Below are 21,071 nucleotides of genomic sequence, written 5' to 3' on the forward strand. Positions count from 1 at the left end.
GGAAACTAGTGAGGAAAGACACGTACGTCCTGCCAGTGGTCTTCTTCCTCTTTCAGCATGTTGTACTGGTTGTGCATGAGCTCATGTCGAACTTGACTATGGGGTGGCAACATAGAGTCTTCCTCACTTCCTCGCATGTCAATCATGCTCACGCTCCTGTTACAGAGAGATATAAGCTCATTGAATCACTGGTACTTTATAAAATTGAATCAGCTGGTTAACCACTGTCAACTTTATTATTAAGCAACCAGTTAAAAAGCAGGGCCAGTGAGTCACAGTGAGCATTTATAATTAGGCAGGTTGTGCCGCCCATAAGCCATGCATCCAAAGAAAGAAGGCCAGAAGTGTGAACAAATGCTGAAAGACACTTTGAAACAACCACTAAATTTAAATTATCTTACAAATGGCAAAAACAAATAGATTTTCATTCTATAAGAAATAATTCTTGGTTTTCTTAAACGAATTTAGCATATTCAAGTATAAAAGTATACATCAGATGCAAGTGTTTTAGCAAACTTAAGTATTAGTTTGTGGATAAAAGGTTTACGTTATATTAGCATCCCATTTAACAAGCAATACAGCCACATCACAAAGAAGTTCACCGGTAGTGTACCAAAACAAAGTGCTGAAAGCACAGCTTGGCACATGCAGACATTAGTGTCAGTCCCTGCAAGAGTGTTTTAACAGCACAGTGTGTTAAAGAGACTTACTCAGGATCATCAAACACACTAGATGAACGGCTGAATCTACAACAGGCAGGACAAAAGAGCACAAAGACAGTGATTTATGAGGACAATGATGACCCACAGATAAAACAAAAAATGACTTAAACCTGTCATTGCATTATGTACAATCTAATTACACAGAATATTTAGCACTGGAAACTCTATCCAAGCAATATTATATATATATATATATATATATATATATATATATATACATTAAAGGGGAATTCCCCAAAAGGGGAAAACCCCTCCAAGATAAAGACCACACACACACACACACACACACACACACACACACTGTGATCTGTTTACCCCTTTGGTCCCCTTCGGTTATGTTTTACCGAAAAATTTTATGTTTTGGTTTTTTAGAAGTTTTTTTACTTCATCCAAATGGTACAAAACTTGGGAAAGGTTTTAGCATTTGCTATGTGAACACAAAAAAATCATGGACGTGATTTTCGAAAATGTTAAATGGTCCTGAAAAATAGTCACACGTGTACTCCTCGAAAACTTCATCTAGTGGAAGCGTTTGGTACTGCGGCCACACACAATCTCACTGAAAGCTCATTTTTTGAGATATCAAGTTCAAATTTGGAAAAATAATTTCAAATGTTTCTATTAATGATTTCTGTGTTTTTTCCACATTATTTTATTACGGGATTATTGTTCATTAATTACATTATAAACAACTTAAAATGTATAATGAGCACATCTTCATGATTTCTTAACATTTGCTTTAGGAAAATCGGATCCTGTGTTTTCATTTTACTTAAAGCCATCAATAATGCATTTATTGAGGTTAGTTACTGTCTTATCATTCACAATAAGTATTTACAAGAACACAACATGGCTATTAACAATATATTCACTTATTTAACAGAAATAAAAGTGAATTACTAAAAAGTCATTGTAACTATAATATAATATCATTATAGCAATGCAGGCTGCATATTTATAAACACATTTCATGGAACCATACAAATAATTAATACTTATAAATCAGTGTATAATGGATTATGAGCATGTGCATGGAAAATTCAAATGCATGACTTATAAGTAATTAAAAATGAGTCTTTATAAATATATTTATAGAATAGTAACATGGAGTATAAATGTATAGTATAAATGAGTATAAGTATAAATGGAGCTATAATTCATTATAAGCATGGGCTTCGTAAAAAGTGTTACCATGTTTTTCTGTTTTACTTCTCCACAGTAATGATTAAAAAATTAAACTAAATATTAAGCTATTAGATTATTATGGAAGAATAATGGTAAGGTGCCAAAACATTTATTACACATTTTCTCTGCTGGCTTGTAGCAGTCACCATACAATCCTCCATACGTGTTCAGTCGGCTTACACGCTGTGTGGACTTAGGCTGGGATCGTGTTGAAGGGACCGTATCCATGTAAAACACCCGTTTATAGACAGAATATGATAAAACAGTCTTGTTTCAATTTCAGTGTTTATCTAACTAACCCCAATACTGTGGGGAATGTCTAAGCTATATTTCATAGCCTCATCAAATTCACCACTTATTGCACTTATCAAAAAGTCAAAAAGATTCTTATAGAAGAGGAGAGCATGAAAGAGAGAGAGAGAAAAGCGCTGGATGTGTGTCAGTGAAAGTGTGGCTTGCGGTCTCGCCACAAGAAACACACAGACACTGAAAATACAGGCCACCCAAAAAACAAACCAATTATAAAGCCTGAAGTATTGTTTATAAATGTAAATATGGCAGTGAATCCGTCCAGCAGAAGAGACCAAAGGAAACAGAGAGATTCCACTGAAAACAGCACTCAAGCTGAAGTTGGGCTGGAACTCTATCTGTTCAGAGATAATGTTGGAGATAAACCTTGTGTTTTATACAGGACTTGAAATCATAGATCCACAAACACTCTGGTCTGAACGGCTCTCAGTGTGTTGACGGCGACGGGCGAATCAATAGATAAACTCAATTTCATCAACGTTTGTAAGGATAGTGGCATCACATATTTGAAAGAGTTTTTGTCTAAAGCAGAACTGTACATTCTGCTTCGTTTATATGTTAAGCATGTTAAATGATTAGTAATTATTACTGTTAAAGAGGGGACATTTTCTGGGTGTGTTTTCAATCGCTTAAGGAGACCGGCCTTATTTCAACTATTTTAGTATAATATATACTATCATTCAAAGTTTGGGCAGTACAATGTTTTATTTTCTGAAAAAGATAATACTTTTATTCATCAAGGATGAATTAAATTGATCAAAAGTGTTAGTAAAGACATGTATAATGTGACAAAAGATTATATTTCAAATAAATGGTGTTCTTTTGAACTTTCCTCAAAGAATCCTGAAAAATAAAATGTATCAGAGAATTTTGAGTAAGCTAGGTAACACTCGGACAACACATGAAACTTATGCTTGTACAATGTTCAGGATAATGCCGAAAGAGCTTTTCTGTACTGTAACGTTAATGTGCAACTAAAACTCTGGTGCTTTCAGTTTGGTCTACTGCCGAGGTTGCTGTGGCCACTGGCCGTGTACGAGGTTTCTTTGACAACAGTGGATAAGCTGGAAGCATTAATAACTTCATACATCAGGAAATGGTTGGGAGTTCTGCGCTGCCTCAGCAGAGTGGGACTTTATAGTTAAGGAATATTGCAGCTGCCAGTCTCTGCTTTAACCGAGGAGTTCAAGTGTGCCAAGGTCAGACTGGAAATGACCTTAGTAGAGTCACGCGACAAATGTGTAAGGGAGGCAGCCCCTGTGTTAAAAACTGGTAGAAAGTGGTCAGCAAAGTAATCTGTAGTAGAGGCAAAGGCTGATCTTCAAATTGGGGATATCGTGGGACAGGTACAGCATGGAAGAGGGGGTTTTGGGCTCAGTTTAGCTCCTCCTAAATGGCACAAGGCAGGCCCAGCTCAAAGGAGGAAGCTGGTAGTCAACGAGGTGCGAAAGCAGGAGGAGAGGATGAGGTGTATAAAGGCCATTTCACAGGCCAAGCAGGGAGAGTGGATGAGATGGGAGAGTGTGGAACAACGCAAGATGGGCTGGCAAGACCTTTGGTCAATGGAAGAGAGTAGGATCAGTTTCCTTATTAGGTCAACATATGATGTTCTCCCATCACCGCAGAACCTAAACCTCTGGGTAGGAGAGGATCCCTCTTGTCCTTTGTGTTCATCCCCTGCCACATTTAGGCACATTTTGACAGGATGTAAGGTGGCTCTTAGCCAGGGTCGGTTTACTTGGCGCCATGACCAAGTACTGCGATGTTTGGCTTTAGCATTGGAAGGCAAGCGTAGTATGACCAATAAGTTGCCGCCTGTTCTAGCAAAACATTACACGCAGAAGACAATATTCATCCGCCCAGGCGAGCAACCACCAAGAAAAGGTGCTAACACCAATTCTCGCCCAGGACAACTGGAAGCTGCTAGGGACTGGAAAACGCTGCATATCAAACGAACAGTATTTATATCGTTTTTACCTCTTGTAACCACAGCCACGTCCAAGTGATCTGAGGGCGCCGGCGCTTCGGTCTGGAAGTGATCTCTCGCGCGTGTACATCACTCATTGTTTACACAGAGATTTCGGAAGTGTTACCTTTCACTGTGAAGATCTAAACATATTTAGATATACAGGAAATCGCAATGGAAGACGATTTCGATATATCAACAGACAACGTTGAATTTTTTTTTGTTTTTTGGAAGAGATCACTTCCGGCGCTTTCCGGCGCTTGCGCAGAACGAAGCGCCGGCGCCCTCAGATCACTTGGACGTGGCTGTGGTTACAAGAGGTAAAAACGATATAAATACTGTTCGTTTTCCCAAACAAACCGCTCGTTTCGTGTCTTAGGCCATCAATGTGTACTTGCATTTACGAGTCATTAAATCATGTTTAATTTGGACTTCTCTGTGCTGCTCTTTGAGGTGGTGACCATAGACCTGCATTATATGACTGACAGACAAGAACGCTTTGACCTAAAAATATCAAAACTACTGCGGAAACAAAGACACCTACATCTCGGATGCCCTTGAGGTAAGCTAAAACATACCAACAATCTATTTCAAAGTGAACTATCCCTTTAAGAGATGGACACTGATCAGTGACTCTCACACAGATGCCATGCCTGCTCACCAGCCACACACACACACACACACGACACAACAGACAACACACGACTGCAGGAAAACATCCAGCTGCGCTTCCAGAGAATCTCTGGCTCAGGTTCTGTCAACAAGCTACTTTACCTTTACATTGTGTAATGCTGTTTAAATTGGCACCAATCTGATTTATTTCAGGTTGTGAAACTATGTAACCTTTCCAGATCATATTACAAAAATCCTCTGAGGAATATAAACATAAGCGCAAGTACACTTTTCTGTCATACTTAAATCAGAAACTCAATTCTAAGAGCTTTTGAATAGTAAAAAAAAACAAAGACAAAAAACTAAGCCAAATATATGTGTACTAGTTTTACTAAAATGAGCCAAAGAAAAAAGATCAATGATTTCAGGTGGAAATCTAAACAGATCTTATACTTTATGAATATCAGCCGCAGATTTATGTTGTTCTTCTCCACCAAATGTACAGTATTATTGTATCTAAGATGTTAAAGACTGTCAAGACTGCTTAGACTTCGATCCTCCCTTGCTAGGTAGCGAATCGCGCAGCAAAGGCTCTCCAGTATTTCAGGTCCTTGTAGTAATGCTAACGAGAAACTGTGCTTCTAACCAGAAGTCGTCAGCTGTAGTTCATACTTTGGATGCTGTTTGTAAATGCTCGTTTGAACTGTGGTTTCAGGAAACACGGAGTCGTTGAACTATGTTAGTAACGACAGAACTCGCGACTATAGTTTGCTAACGATGCTTTCAGGAAACGCAGTCTGAAGCGAAGCTGTGAAACCCCACTGAGACCGTTTTTGGATGATCAAACTCGGATGTCTTGTTTCTGTTTACTCTGCATATTAAACGTCACCTAAAAAATAAAGAACTTCCCAAAAATGCCACTGTTGTTTAAAGAGCGATTTCTAGCGCATTATCTTACTGGAATATTAAGGAACAGTGTTCACAACATCAAACTTCAAGGTGAATACATTTTAGTTTTTAAAAGCCCTTTAACCTCAATGTAAAGCAGCCCTTTTGATTTCCTGTAGGGCGGCGCTGCCGAGCTCAGCTCAGTTCAGTTCAGTTCAGCTCAGTTCAGTTCAGCTCAGTTCAGCTCAGTTCAGCTCAGCTCAGTTCAGTTCAGCTCAGTTCAGTTCAGTTCAGTTCAGTTCAGTTCAGTTCAGTTCAGCTCAGTTCAGTTCAGTTCAGCTCAGTTCAGTTCAGTTCAGCTCAGTTCAGCTCCGTTCAGTTCAGCTCCGTTCAGTTCAGTTCAGCTCAGCTCAGCTCAGTTCAGCTCAGTTCAGCTCAGTTCAGTTCAGTTCAGCTCAGTTCAGCTCCGTTCAGTTCAGCTCCGTTCAGTTCAGTTCAGCTCAGCTCAGCTCAGTTCAGCTCAGTTCAGCTCCGTTCAGTTCAGCTCCGTTCAGTTCAGTTCAGTTCAGTTCAGTTCAGTTCAGCTCAGTTCAGTTCAGCTCAGTTCAGCTCAGCTCAGTTCAGTTCAGCTCAGTTCAGTTCAGTTCAGTTCAGTTCAGTTCAGTTCAGCTCAGTTCAGCTCAGCTCAGTTCAGTTCAGTTCAGCTCAGTTCAGCTCCGTTCAGTTCAGTTCAGTTCAGTTCAGCTCAGTTCAGCTCAGTTCAGTTCAGTTCAGTTCAGTTCAGTTCAGCTCAGCTCAGCTCCGTTCAGTTCAGCTCCGTTCAGTTCAGTTCAGTTCAGTTCAGCTCAGTTCAGTTCAGTTCAGCTCAGCTCAGCTCAGTTCAGTTCAGCTCCGTTCAGTTCAGTTCAGTTCAGTTCAGTTCAGTTCAGCTCAGCTCAGCTCCGTTCAGTTCAGCTCCGTTCAGTTCAGTTCAGTTCAGCTCAGTTCAGTTCAGTTCAGCTCAGTTCAGTTCAGCTCCGTTCAGTTCAGTTCAGTTCAGTTCAGTTCAGTTCAGCTCAGTTCAGTTCAGTTCAGTTCAGCTCAGTTCAGCTCCGTTCAGTTCAGCTCCGTTCAGCTCAGTTCAGTTCAGTTCAGCTCAGCTCAGCTCAGTTCAGTTCAGTTCAGTTCAGCTCAGCTCCGTTCAGTTCAGCTCCGTTCAGTTCAGTTCAGTTCAGCTCAGTTCAGTTCAGTTCAGTTCAGCTCAGTTCAGTTCAGTTCAGTTCAGTTCAGCTCAGCTCAGCTCCGTTCAGTTCAGCTCCGTTCAGTTCAGTTCAGTTCAGTTCAGCTCAGTTCAGTTCAGTTCAGCTCAGTTCAGCTCCGTTCAGTTCAGTTCAGTTCAGCTCAGTTCAGTTCAGCTCCGTTCAGTTCAGCTCCGTTCAGCTCAGTTCAGCTCAGTTCAGCTCAGTTCAGCTCCGTTCAGTTCAGTTCAGTTCAGTTCAGTTCAGTTCAGTTCAGCTCAGTTCAGTTCAGTTCAGTTCAGTTCAGCTCAGTTCAGCTCCGTTCAGTTCAGCTCCGTTCAGCTCAGTTCAGTTCAGTTCAGTTCAGCTCAGCTCAGTTCAGCTCCGTTCAGTTCAGCTCCGTTCAGCTCAGTTCAGTTCAGTTCAGCTCAGCTCAGCTCAGTTCAGTTCAGTTCAGTTCAGTTCAGCTCAGCTCCGTTCAGTTCAGCTCCGTTCAGTTCAGTTCAGTTCAGCTCAGTTCAGTTCAGTTCAGTTCAGCTCAGTTCAGTTCAGTTCAGTTCAGTTCAGCTCAGCTCAGCTCCGTTCAGTTCAGCTCCGTTCAGTTCAGTTCAGTTCAGTTCAGCTCAGTTCAGTTCAGTTCAGCTCAGTTCAGCTCCGTTCAGTTCAGTTCAGTTCAGCTCAGTTCAGTTCAGCTCCGTTCAGTTCAGCTCCGTTCAGCTCAGTTCAGCTCAGTTCAGCTCAGTTCAGCTCCGTTCAGTTCAGTTCAGTTCAGTTCAGTTCAGTTCAGCTCAGTTCAGTTCAGTTCAGTTCAGTTCAGCTCAGTTCAGCTCCGTTCAGTTCAGCTCCGTTCAGCTCAGTTCAGTTCAGTTCAGTTCAGCTCAGCTCAGCTCAGCTCAGCTCAGTTCAGTTCAGTTCAGTTCAGCTCAGCTCAGCTCCGTTCAGTTCAGCTCCGTTCAGTTCAGTTCAGTTCAGTTCAGTTCAGCTCAGTTCAGTTCAGTTCAGCTCAGTTCAGCTCCGTTCAGTTCAGTTCAGCTCAGTTCAGTTCAGTTCAGTTCAGTTCAGCTCAGCTCCGTTCAGTTCAGCTCCGTTCAGTTCAGTTCAGTTCAGTTCAGTTCAGTTCAGCTCAGTTCAGTTCAGTTCAGCTCCGTTCAGTTCAGTTCAGTTCAGTTCAGCTCAGCTCAGCTCCGTTCAGTTCAGCTCCGTTCAGTTCAGTTCAGTTCAGCTCAGTTCAGTTCAGTTCAGTTCAGCTCAGTTCAGTTCAGCTCCGTTCAGTTCAGTTCAGTTCAGTTCAGTTCAGCTCAGTTCAGTTCAGTTCAGCTCAGTTCAGCTCCGTTCAGTTCAGCTCCGTTCAGCTCAGTTCAGTTCAGTTCAGCTCAGCTCAGCTCAGTTCAGTTCAGTTCAGTTCAGCTCAGCTCAGCTCAGCTCCGTTCAGTTCAGCTCCGTTCAGTTCAGTTCAGTTCAGCTCAGCTCAGTTCAGTTCAGTTCAGTTCAGCTCAGTTCAGCTCCGTTCAGTTCAGTTCAGTTCAGCTCAGTTCAGTTCAGTTCAGTTCAGCTCAGCTCAGCTCCGTTCAGTTCAGTTCAGCTCAGTTCAGCTCCGTTCAGTTCAGTTCAGTTCAGCTCAGTTCAGTTCAGCTCAGTTCAGTTCAGTTCAGTTCAGTTCAGCTCAGTTCAGTTCAGCTCAGCTCAGTTCAGCTCAGTTCAGTTCAGTTCAGTTCAGCTCAGCTCAGCTCAGTTCAGTTCAGTTCAGTTCAGTTCAGTTCAGCTCAGTTCAGCTCAGTTCAGTTTAGCTCAGTTCAGTTCAGTTCAGTTCAGCTCAGTTCAGTTCAGCTCAGCTCAGTTCAGTTCAGCTCAGTTCAGTTCAGTTCAGTTCAGTTCAGCTCAGTTCAGTTCAGCTCAGTTCAGTTCAGTTCAGTTCAGTTCAGTTCAGTTCAGCTCAGCTCAGTTCAGTTCAGCTCAGCTCAGTTCAGTTCAGCTCAGTTCAGTTCAGTTCAGTTCAGTTCAGCTCAGTTCAGTTCAGCTCAGCTCAGTTTAGCTCAGTTCAGTTCAGCTCAGTTCAGCTCAGTTCAGTTCAGTTCAGTTCAGTTCAGTTCAGCTCAGTTCAGTTCAGTTCAGCTCAGTTCAGTTCAGTTCAGTTCAGTTCAGTTCAGCTCAGTTCAGCTCAGTTCAGTTTAGCTCAGTTCCCTTTCGAAAGCTACAATCGATGCTGCGCTGCTCAGCGCATTGGGAACGTCTTTAGTTGTGACCAGCTGTGAATATTGTGTGTAACACGTCGATAGAATTGACCCGGAGGTAATATAGCCTCGGTCGATGACGTCATCGGCGCGCACCCGCAACACGAGGCTATAAATAGATGAGCCGCAGGTGCATCGTCAGGTCTTTTGTCTTCAGACCATTCTGTGCATGTGTGAACGCAAACACTCTCTCTATCTCTCATCTGTTCTCAGATCTTTGTTAGGAGTTAGTTTTGTCAGGCAGTGTGCAGAAAATTTCTCATTTCTCAAATCTTTTTTCTCTCACGCTACATCAAAGAGTTTTTTTTGAAAGTAAAAAAAGAGGAGAAATGAGCCAACAAAATAGTAAGCGTTGTGTTCCTCCATGCTCCCGTCCCATGTCTGAGCTGGATACACACGATTACTGTTTTGTTTGTTTGGGGGAAGAGCACGCGGTTCTGGCTATAGAGAAGGGCGGGTGCGAGCATTGTGACCAGCTCACGGTTAAGATGCTTCGCTCCCGTCTGAACTATTTCCAGACCGCACCCGCATTATCATCGTGGGGCTCTCGTATGGATCTGCATGACGAGCAAGAGACGGGTCCGTCCCTTTCGCTTGCTGCGTCACCAGATCCACACATCCCTTCTCGTGATTTCGAAGCGCGCTCCGGTGCTTCTTCGACTCACGAGGGGGATGATGTATCTCTTGGGTCTTCGGACCGCGAGCAACCAGCCTCTGAGCATTCCTCTCGTGAAAAGAAATCTGTCGAGGAATTGCTCGAGGTGGTTACTCGCGCGGTGGCCAGATTACAGCTTGACTGGCCACGCGAACAAGAGACCCCCAAGCAGTCTAAATTAGGGGATAGGTTTCTGTCCGGTGGCAGAGGGGAGGGACCAAAACATCAGTCTCTTCCCTTTTTCGAGGACCTCCATGACGAACTATCTAAGTCATGGAGTAAACCATATACTTCTCGCGTGTTTGTGCCCTCGACGTCGACTTTTTCGACTATCGTGGGTGCAAAGGCGCGGGGGTATACGGAGATGCCTCGGGTTGAAGAGACGCTCGCGAGCTATCTCTCTCCCGACTCGGCATCTTCGATAAAGAAACCTACCCTCCCCACTAAACCCTGTCGTATAACATCATCTTTAGTGGGGAAAGCTTATCAAGCTGCAGGTCAGGCTGGTGCTGCGCTGCACACTATGGCAGTGTTACAGGCGTACCAGGCTGACTTGTTGAAGGATTTGAGTGCGGGCAGTACGATCGACGAAGAGTCATTCTCTGAGCTTCGTCGTGCCACAGATCTGTCTCTTCGTGCGACCAAGCAGACGGCCCGTGCCATCGGCCGTTCAATGTCTGCTTTAGTCAGCACGGAGAGGCATCTGTGGCTTAATCTGACAGGGATTAAGGAAAAAGATCGTTTGTTTCTGATTGACTCTCCTATTTCTCCATCTGGGCTGTTTGGTGACTCAGTGAACACCGTTGTCACCCGCTTTAAGGAAGTTAAGAAACACGAGGAAGCGTTTGTTCAGTTTCTTCCTCGCCGCACTCAAGGGGAGGGGCCGTCTGCCACCCAGCCCCGCCCCGGTCCTTCAAAACCTAGGGAGGTAAAGAAGCAGAGTGTAGCGGACCGTGCTCCCCCTCGCAGGGATTGGGGACAGGTTCGCCGTGCTCAGCAACCTCCCAAGCCAGACCTCAGGACTATCATTAACAGAAAGAAGAAGTCCTGATGGTCTGGCGCCCAATCTGGTGGGGGTAGCCCCCCACGGGATGGGGCGCATGCAAGATCTTTTCGCCCCTTCCCGTTACCCTCACAAAACCTCTCCATCCCTGCCACCTCTCGTGCTTCGGGGGGCAGCGGTTTCCAGCGAAATGTTGGATGTTCCGTTGTTTCCTGCCGTCATTCAGGACACGGAACATCCAACATCCCCTCAAAAGGAAGTATTAAAATTGATACCACTCTCAGAAAGTCTGGCAGCGTGGAAACTTCTGCCAGGCATTTCTGCGTGGGTATTAAGCACAGTACAGATAGGATACAGAATCCAATTTATTCGTCGTCCTCCACGTTTCAACGGCGTGGTCTTCACTTCCGTGAAACCGGAGCTGATGCATGTACTGTCGCAAGAGCTGCAAACCCTTCTGAGCAAAGAGGCCATAGAACATGTTCCTCTTCCAGAGAGAGAGTCAGGCTATTACAGCAGATACTTCCTGGTTCCCAAAAAGGATGGGGGGGTGCGTCCAATCTTAGATCTTCGAGGCTTAAACCGTACAGTCAAAGCGCTCAAGTTCAAGATGTTAACCGTCAAGACGGTCGTGACGCAAATTCAACATCACGATTGGTTCGTCACGATCGATTTGAAGGACGCTTATTTTCACATAGAAATATTGCCACAACACAGGAAATTCCTGAGGTTCGCTTTCGGGGGCGAAGCGTACCAGTTTCGGGTTCTTCCATTCGGCCTGGCCTTGTCACCCCGCACATACACGAAATGCATGGATGCAGCACTGGCTCCGTTACGACTCCAGGGCATTCGCATTTTGAATTACATCGACGATTGGTTGATACTAGCACAATCGCGAGAGATGGCGCTCCAACACAGAGACATCGTGTTAGCTCATCTAGTTGCTCTAGGGTTGAGACTCAACACCAAGAAAAGTGTTCTTTCTCCTGCCCAGAGAACGACTTATCTCGGGATTGTTTGGGATTCGGTCACGATGCGGGCACAAATGTCTCCCGCTCGAATCGAGACCATTCAGCAGACCATGAGCAAAGTCAGGCTAGGCCAAGAACTCACTGTTCGTCAGTACCAAAAAATGTTGGGTTTCATGGCGTCAGCATCCACGGTGATTCCTCTGGGGCTGTTGCACATGAGACCATTTCAGTTGTGGCTAAAAGCCAGAGGATTTCATCCAAGAGCCAATCCTCAAAGGCACATCAAAGTGACGCGCCGCGGGCTTCGTACACTATCTCTGTGGGTCAGACCCCGGTTCCTTGCCTTGGGTCCCACTCTGGGGGCGCCGTGTCGTCGCAGACTGCTAACGACGGACGCCTCCCTGATGGGCTGGGGAGCGGTCTTAGATGGCCGTCCAGCTCAAGGGGAATGGGAAGGTCATCAGCTCGATTGGCACATCAATTGCCTCGAGTTGATGGCCGTATTTCTGGCTCTGAAATATTTTCTCCATCAATTGAGGGGCTGTCATGTCCTAGTGCGGGTGGACAACACAGCAGCAGTCTCTTATATAAATCACCAGGGGGGTCTGCGCTCACGCAATCTGAACAGAATAGCGAGGCAGATTTTTCTCTGGGCCCAGGACAAGTTCCTGTCACTCAGGGCAGTATACATTCCAGGGCATTTGAATGTGGGAGCAGATTTACTGTCCAGACAGACACTACCGACAGGGGAATGGAAACTCCACCCGGAAGTAGTGAAACAGATTTGGACCAAATTTTACAAAGCAGAGGTGGACCTCTTCGCCTCCCAGCAGACAGCGCAATGTCCCCTCTACTTCTCTCTGAGTCACCCAGCTCCATTGGGTCTGGATGCGATGGCGCACTCATGGCCCAAGATGCGCCTGTATGCGTTTCCTCCAGTTTCTTTGCTCCCGGGAGTTCTAGCCAGAGTTCGCCAACAAGGGTCTTGCCTCTTGCTGATAGCGCCACGTTGGCCGAACAGAGTGTGGTTCTCGGAGATAATATCTCTCCTCGACGGCTCGCCTTGGGCGATTCCGGAGAGGAGGGACCTTCTGTCTCAGGCGGAGGGCACGATATTCCATCCCAGGCCCGACCTGTGGAATCTTCATGTTTGGCCCCTGATGGGAACCAACTGAGGGACACTGGGCTTTCGCCTGCTGTTATTGAGACTATTCTGAGTGCTAGGGCTTCCTCCACTAGACAAAGTTATGCCAGTAAATGGGGTGTTTTTGAAAGGTGGTGTGTTGTACACAATGTAGATCCAGTCAACTGCCAGGTTGCTTCAGTTCTGGACTTCATGCAAGAGAAATTATCAACAGGCACATGCCCTGCTACTCTTAAGGTTTATGTGGCCGCTCTTTCGGCTTGCCACGCCTTGGTTGACGGGGCGCCGCTCGGGAGACATCCTCTGCTCTCTCGCTTCCTTCGTGGGGCCAGGCGACTGAGGCCTCCAGTAAAAACCAAGATCCCTTCGTGGGATTTAGCTATAGTCCTCGAGGGTCTGGTTGAAACCCCCTTTGAACCTATAGAGTCAGCGTCTGATAAACTTCTGACTCTAAAAATGGTTTTTCTAATGGCAATAACTTCCTTGAAGAGAATTGGGGATATGCAGGCTCTGTCTATCTCTCCATCCTGCTTAGACTTTGCCCCAGGAATGGTGAAAGTAATTTTGCATCCTCATCCTGATTACCTGCCTAAGGTTCCATTTTCGTCTGTACATCCGGTCATTCTAGAAGCCTTCTGTCCTCCACCGTTTACAACGCCGGAGCAGGAGAAATCTCATAGACTGTGTCCAGTCCGTGCTCTTCAGGCTTACATCCACCGCACTAGCCAGTGCCGTAAGTCAGAGCAATTATTCGTCTGTTATGGTGGTAGTAACAGAGGAGGAGCTGCCACCAAGCAGACCATGTCTCATTGGGTCAGGGATGCAATTGCTTTGGCTTATGAGGCGCGCGGTCAAGCTTCGCCTATAGGTCTCAGAGCTCACTCTACCAGGGGGGTCGCTTCTTCTAGTGCTTTGGCGAGGGGTGCCCCCTTACAACAGATTTGTGATGCGGCAGGTTGGTCCTCTCCGCACACATTCATAAGGTTTTATAGTTTGGATGTTCATGCCACTCCGGGCTCTCATGTCCTTGAGTCAACATCACAGGCTAGTGTCTGAGGCCTTCTTGCGTTCTTGTGAGCACATGCACAACCGTTGGGGTCCAGACATGTTCAAGCACGGCGGCGTGGGTATTCTCGTTCCCAATGCGCTGAGCAGCGCAGCATCGATTGTAGCTTTCGAAAGGGAACGATCTCGGTTACTTCACTGTAACCTTGTTCCCTGAGAAAGCGGAACGAGATGCTGCGCTACTTTGCCGTGCTGAAGATGTCCCAGGACTGCTCTTCAGACAAAATATCCTGACGATGCACCTGCGGCTCATCTATTTATAGCCTCGTGTTGCGGGTGCGCGCCGATGACGTCATCGACCGAGGCTATATTACCTCCGGGTCAATTCTATCGACGTGTTACACACAATATTCACAGCTGGTCACAACTAAAGACGTTCCCAATGCGCTGAGCAGCGCAGCATCTCGTTCCGCTTTCTCAGGGAACAAGGTTACAGTGAAGTAACCGAGATCGTTCAGTTTAGCTCAGTTCAGTTTAGCTCAGTTCAGTTCATGGCCCAACACAGGAAACCGGCACATTCCCTGTCTTCCTCCGGGCGGGTCGCCTGTTCCTTCTGTGAGACTGTTTTCATCAACACACAATGGGAAAGTCCTCAGAGTGACATTCAGAGCCTTTCCTCCGTGTGTTTATGAGTTTGTGTGGCCGCTGTGAACACCTGATGTTGTCATTATGAAAGGTACTGAGAATAATATTCAGATTCCAAATGTATGTATATATATATATATCAGTTTTTGAGAAACAGTCCTTCCTCTGGTGATTTACAAAAGCATGTTGCCAATTATTGCTTTTGTATTCTGTAGCTGAGAATGATGAGTAACTTTCATGATGACTTCTTTCAGATAAAGTGAAAGGTATTCAGTGTTTTTGGCTATTAAATGTCTTCTGTAGTCGGTTGTACATGTGTGTGGTCTGAATACAGCGGCAGATCCGTTCTTTATTCCATGTTATTCATGACACTTATCTGTAATGTTTTGTCCTATGTGTGCTTTTCCAAAAACTGATTCGGTCATCATTTACTCATCCTCATGTCGCTCCAAACCTGAATTTATTTCTTCTGTGAAACACAAAAGAAAATGTTTTGAAGAGTGTTTTGGTGCCCACTGACTTCCATTGATCTTCTTTTATGCTACACTGAAGAAAGTCACGCATGTTTGGAATGACACAAGTCGAAAAAATAATTTTCATTTTTGGGTGAGCAATCCTTTTGATTACTATTAAATAATTTTAAATTAGCAATGTATTATGTTTAATTATGTATACTGACAAAATCTGAGTAGCTTACAATATGTCAATATGTCCCCCGATTCCATCTGTTCTTATGAAATGATTTGTCTTTACTGCGCACTTGGTATATTAACTCTGCAACAAGAGCTCATTTTTCAGCTACCTGCTTTAAAGCCAGAAGATCGTCTGCTGAAGCATTTTACCGCGGTAAGGACCACCCTGTCTCAGCCCGCCATGCCAATCTGAGCGACCAGATTCAAAGGCTTTCCTTGGAGTGTCATTGAAGCTCATTCATGTTGACCTACATCAAGCCCAAACATTATAAACAGCAGACGCCTGGCGTGGGACTGAAACCCAAACTCGTCTGGCTCTGGTTCCACCTGACAGTCAGAGCAAATCTGCCAAGAACGGCCCTTCAGCGCCCAGCCTATCCTACAACAGCAGCCGAAAGCAAGCTCCAAATATATGAGCAAAAGAACATAAATAAAGTATTTTTTCCCTCAGATCTTTAGTGCCGATCCCAAAAACAATACGAGACTCTTCTCAGGAGGACGGACACAAGGTCTGGCGGTCAGACAGAGCAAAAAGACGGCTTCTGAAAGGACATCAAAGTAAAAGAAGCTGCATTTGTTGTCAAACAGTACAGTGAACATAAGATCAGAGATCCCATCGGACCATTACAACAACTGTTTTTATTGGATGGGTGGGTGGGTGTTTGGATGGATGGATGGGTGGATGGATGGACATCAAAGTAAAAGATTTGCTTCCATCCACCCACCCAAAGTAATGGATGGATGGATGGATGGATGGGTGGATGGATGGGTGGATGGATGGGTGGGTGGATGGATGGATGGGTGGGTAGATGGATGGATGGATGGGTGGATGAGTGGGTGGGTGGATAGATAGATAGATAGATAGATAGATAGATAGATAGATAGATAGATAGATAGATAGATAGATAGATAGATAGATAGATAGATAGATAGATAGATAGATGGATGGATGGATGGATGGATGGATGGATGGATGGATGGATGGATGGATGGACATCAAAGTAAAATATTTGCTTCCATCCACCCAAAGTAGTGGGTGGGTGGGTGGGTGGATGGATGGATACATGGTTGGTTGGGTGGATGGATGGATGGATGGATGGGTAGGGGGTGGGTGGGTGGATGGGCGGGTGGATGGATGGATGGATGGATGGATGGATGGATGGATGGATGGGTGGGTGGGTGGGTGGGTGGGTGGATAGATGGATGGATGGGTGGGTGGGTGGGTGGGTGGGTGGATAGATGGATGGGTGGGTGGATGCATGGATGGGTGGGTGGGTGTTTGCATGCTCCTCTGAGTGGCTCTGCTCGTGGATGGGCTGGTGAACCCATGGATGGGTGGGTGGGTGAATGGATGGAAGGATGGATGGATGGATGGATGGATGGATGGATGGATGGGTGGGTGGAGGGATGGATGGGTGGGTGGAGGGATGGATGGATGGGTGGATGGATGGGTGGATGGATGGATAGGTGGGTGGATGGATGGATAGGTGGGTGGAGGGATGGATAGATGGATAGGTAGGTGGGTGGATGGATAGATGGATAGGTGAGTGGATGGATGGGTGGTTGGATAGATAGATAGATAGATAGATAGATAGATAGATAGATAGATAGATAGATAGATAGATAGATAGATAGATAGATAGATAGATAGATAGATAGATAGATAGATGTGTAGTATGCGTGATCATGAGTGTTTTGGTGAAGGGTCGCTAGGCACCTGATGTCATTTCCTGCAGTCTGATTAATGGACGTCAGTGAGTCGTTCTGAAGGGGATCCGGGGGGTTTGGAGGAGTTTGGCAGAAAGCGTCCCGTCGGTCTCTCTCCTCTGAGTGGCTCTGCTCGTGATCGAGAGGGTGTACAGAGGGGTGGAGGGGGGATCTGATCTGAGGGTCACTGAGTTGTGGATTCATGGACACAGGGTCGTTCTGAGGAGAAGCTCTGGAGTTCTCACTCTCTATCTGAGACTCTACACAGAGAACATCACTTCCTGTTACCACACAGGACACGTCTAACCAAAGGGTTTCACTAACACTAATCACACAACAACAGTGACACACCCACAGAAACAACATACATGAGCAGGACAACGGCACACACACACACACACACACCGTCAAACCAGGAACAAGCCACGGCAGGAGAGGGGGATGGAAAGGAAAGAGTTATACAACAGAGAGGAGGGATGAAAAGAAAAGAAAACAAAAACAATTACATTGTGTGTGTTTTCCACTTATTGACAATATACAGTGGCAGGGATTTAGCTAGTTTTACTGTATACTGACAAATATTCTTCTGTTAGAAATGTTTTATTTCAATTGTATGTCGATATTTAGATTCAATTGTGAAGAAAATATGAGCAGAAATACGAGCATCTTAGTATGCGATTCCAAACGGTAAATAAGGACATAGATATAAACCGCACTGAAACACAGATTATCAATGATACATTAGCATGGTGTTTATCCAGCTGATGTGAATAAGCTTTGAGTATATATGAGTGTGTGTGTTGATCCTGTCAGTCTGACGGTTGTTCTGGATCACAGCACAGCAGCCTGAAGCTCAGGCAATGAATGCTCACATCTGGATCAAATCAACCGCCCTCTCAAACATCTGCACTACAAAATCAATGCAAACAAATAAAACAGAAAAAAAAAAACTAGGGATGCACGATATTGGATTTGCCCGATACCGATATATTTTCTCTCCTGTGCAGGGATTCTAAAAAATATATTTTTCATTTCGGTTAGTTTTGAGAAAACTCACTGAACCATTAGTTTTGAGAACTAACACATTATTAAAGTTCTTTTTATAATGAGAGTACATTTAAATATTAGAAGCAATAATAATAAAGTCAATCACTGCTGATTTGTTTTCAGACAGATGCAGATTTAACCTTAATATTTTTTTTTGTGGATTTAATATTTGTAGGTGATCTACTGCAAAAGAGCTGTAAAACAATTCAGAAAATCTTTTAGATTTTCATAATCCGTCTGAAAAAAAAAATATTACACATTAATTAATAAAACTGTATATTATTTAAAACTATAGCTTCTGATCTTTAAATCAAATCAGATTCATGATTTTATGACATCAGAAACACAAGTATCTTAATGTTTTATGTGTATTTTACTTGTCATTTGATTAGTCTATCAAGTATGCCAACAGCGCCCCCTACAGAAATAAAACTCTTCAACGGGCGGGCATTAGGACCTGGGGGAGGCTGTTGCTCAAGCCCAGCGCAGCGATCCAAAACACTGAATCTAATCGCCATTCAGGCTAAAGTTCGCTTCAAGAATGACCAGACAGCAGACATACTCATATCACGAGCACTCCTTCAGCACGTGAGTTACTGCAGAGGCATAATCAACATTATCGGCAATGCGATGCCGATGTTTACATTTTAAGCCGTTATTGGTTGATTCCAATGACTTGCGATAATATCTTGCATCCCTACAAAAAAACATTCTTCCCTTAAAGTCCCCCTGTGGTGAGAATCCAGCGTTTAATGTTGTTTATGTGTCTATGTGGTGTTTTTAATACGCTTTAAGACACACCGGGCCCTATTTTAACGATCTGAAACGCAAGTGTCAAAGCGTAAAGTGCAAGTAACTTTGTGGGCGCTGTTGCTATTTTCCCGGCGGGATAAATGCCTCTTGCGCCTGGCGCAAATCTAAAAGGGGTTGGTCTGAAGTAGCTTCATTATTAATAGGTGTGGTTTGGGCGTAACGTGAAATAAACCAATCAGAGCGTCATCTCACATTCCCTTTAAGAGCAGGTGCGCTTGTTCTAAAGCGGATTCCTATTATAACGGCGGATTTACCAGGCGCGCGTCAGGAGCGGTTCACAGCCGAGGAGAGCAACGTTCTCGTCAGAGAAGTGACATTGGGGATGGAGAAACCCACCCAAATTAACTTCTGTTAAACAGGCGTATGTTAATTTGGGTAAATGTGTAAGCTACAAGCTTTTATAATAAATTGTCTTTCTATCTATCTATCTATCTATCTATCTATCTATCTATCTTTCTATCTATCGTAATAATGTATGATTTGCAAAAATGAAAACTGCTGCTTAGATGAGAGAATCAAAGTGTATGCGCGTTGTGCACACGCTACATTGATTATGGCCAAGCATGCGCCCTTAAAATAGCATAATGAACAACGCGCAACGCGCCACTGACTTAAGACTAGTTTTTTTCTGGTCAGTGGCGCAATTGTTTTATAGAACAGCAAAATAGCATGAGGGAAAGTTTGCGCCGGAACACGCCTCCTCTTGTATTTCTTAGTTAACCGACGTGTGTCTGTGGAGGGAAAAACCCGCTTTGCGCGGGTGCAAAATAGGAATGAGACATGCGTCAGTGTACAAAGTCATTTGCGCCGAGTGCAAGATAGAGCCCTGCATGTGTAAGTTCATAAGTCGACAGCATTGCTGAGTATTTTCTGCTTAAAACTGCAGTGAACCAAAGACAGTCTCAAAAACACGGCTTGAAATCGCTGGTGTTTCTGACGTCACAAACGACCTTGTAACCAATCAGATCAACGTGTGATCGTCAACAAGTGGATTTTTGAGCTGAGTGAGTGAGTGGAGGCGGGGCTCATTTGCATATTCATAGAACCACGAATACTAAATGAGGCAAGGGTGTCAAGTTACATTCAAACTGTGAACAAAGATAGTTTTATGGGATTAAATCATTGACTACAGGGGGACTTTAAGTTCTCATGATTTTACAATCGACTTACAAATTAGGTTTTCATTCTGTTTTATGAGAATAGATGAATTTCAGCTGTTTTGCATGCTGTAAAAGTATCTTTGTGGAGTTTGGCAAACAGAGTCTCGAGAGAAGACAGACCATCTCGAAACACCATAAATATCTTGGCAGCTGAAAGGGGGAAAATGAGGGTTGCTTAATTTATTTATTTGTTTGTTTATTTTATTATCTATAAAACCGCAGAGGATTGGGATTTCAGCGCAGGTACAGAGAGTTTGAACTATGTGAGGCCAAACATGACACCACTTATTTCTATGATAAGAAAGAATAATGATGTGCTGATTTGTTTCAGAATGATAAAAAGAAGCAAAACCCTGACAAAAGTGGTTCTCAGAACTGGTCTGATGCCTGATCTTTGACCCACTGACACTAAAGTAGTCTCGTCTGGAGCGCAGCCGTTATTCCCCTTTACTCTTTACACATGTCAGCTGGACTCAAAAACTCTTGGAGCCCAAAGAGAATATTTATTTCAGGAGCGAGTCATTGTCCAAATGAAAACAACACTTCTACTGGTGAATCAATCGGTTTATCAACACACCAGTGTCTCCGACTCACCTGAAAGGCCTCTCCCCTCCGACAGGTGAGGTTGTGCTGCTCCAGCTTCTGCAGCTGTCGTCTCGGTCTGCGCGCGGGCGGCGCACCGGCGCGGGCATGAACGTGCCCTGGTTAGCCTTGTTGGGCAGGTACTGGTTGAAAGGAAGGGCGATCCGTGGCTCGCTGACGGACGTTCTCCGCACCAGCATGTCGTCCTTGCGCACGTCCGGCATCTTCCTCTGGGGGGCGTCGCTCTCCGAGTCGCTGCCGCGGCCTGCAGCGGGACAACCAGAGCGAATGAATGAAGCGTCTGGCAGTGTTACAGTCATCTGATGGTAGAACTGCGTTAGTGGTTAAAGAGCTCAGCTAAAACCCCAAAAGTTTTAGGTTCAAATCTAACCAGGCCCGTTCTTCGAGGAGAAAAACCGCTTCAGATTTACTAGTGATGCCAACCGAAAATATTGAAAAATGGTTTTGGAGTGCCGGAATTATTGACTGAAACAGTGACATTTAATTAACGGATTTT

At 44.6% G+C, this 21,071-nt stretch overlaps 1 protein-coding gene across 1 annotated transcript in view; it reads right to left on the reverse strand.

The window, feature by feature from the left end:
• limch1b (LIM and calponin homology domains 1b) overlaps nucleotides 1-21,071 on the reverse strand; it is an 83,694-nt gene that overhangs the window by 45,140 nt on the left and 17,483 nt on the right. The window contains exons 3-6 of the mRNA XM_056232540.1: nucleotides 20,567-20,819; nucleotides 16,963-17,277; nucleotides 711-746; nucleotides 27-156 (exon numbers count right to left, since the gene is read on the reverse strand). Coding sequence (XP_056088515.1) covers nucleotides 27-156; nucleotides 711-746; nucleotides 16,963-17,277; nucleotides 20,567-20,819 — 734 coding nt within the window. The remainder of the gene's footprint in view (nucleotides 1-26; nucleotides 157-710; nucleotides 747-16,962; nucleotides 17,278-20,566; nucleotides 20,820-21,071) is intronic.

Source organism: Rhinichthys klamathensis, unplaced genomic scaffold (assembly GCF_029890125.1).
Source record: "Rhinichthys klamathensis goyatoka isolate OS25496 unplaced genomic scaffold, OSU_Roscu_1.1 h1tg000347l_1, whole genome shotgun sequence".
Classification (NCBI taxonomy): domain Eukaryota; kingdom Metazoa; phylum Chordata; class Actinopteri; order Cypriniformes; family Leuciscidae; genus Rhinichthys; species Rhinichthys klamathensis.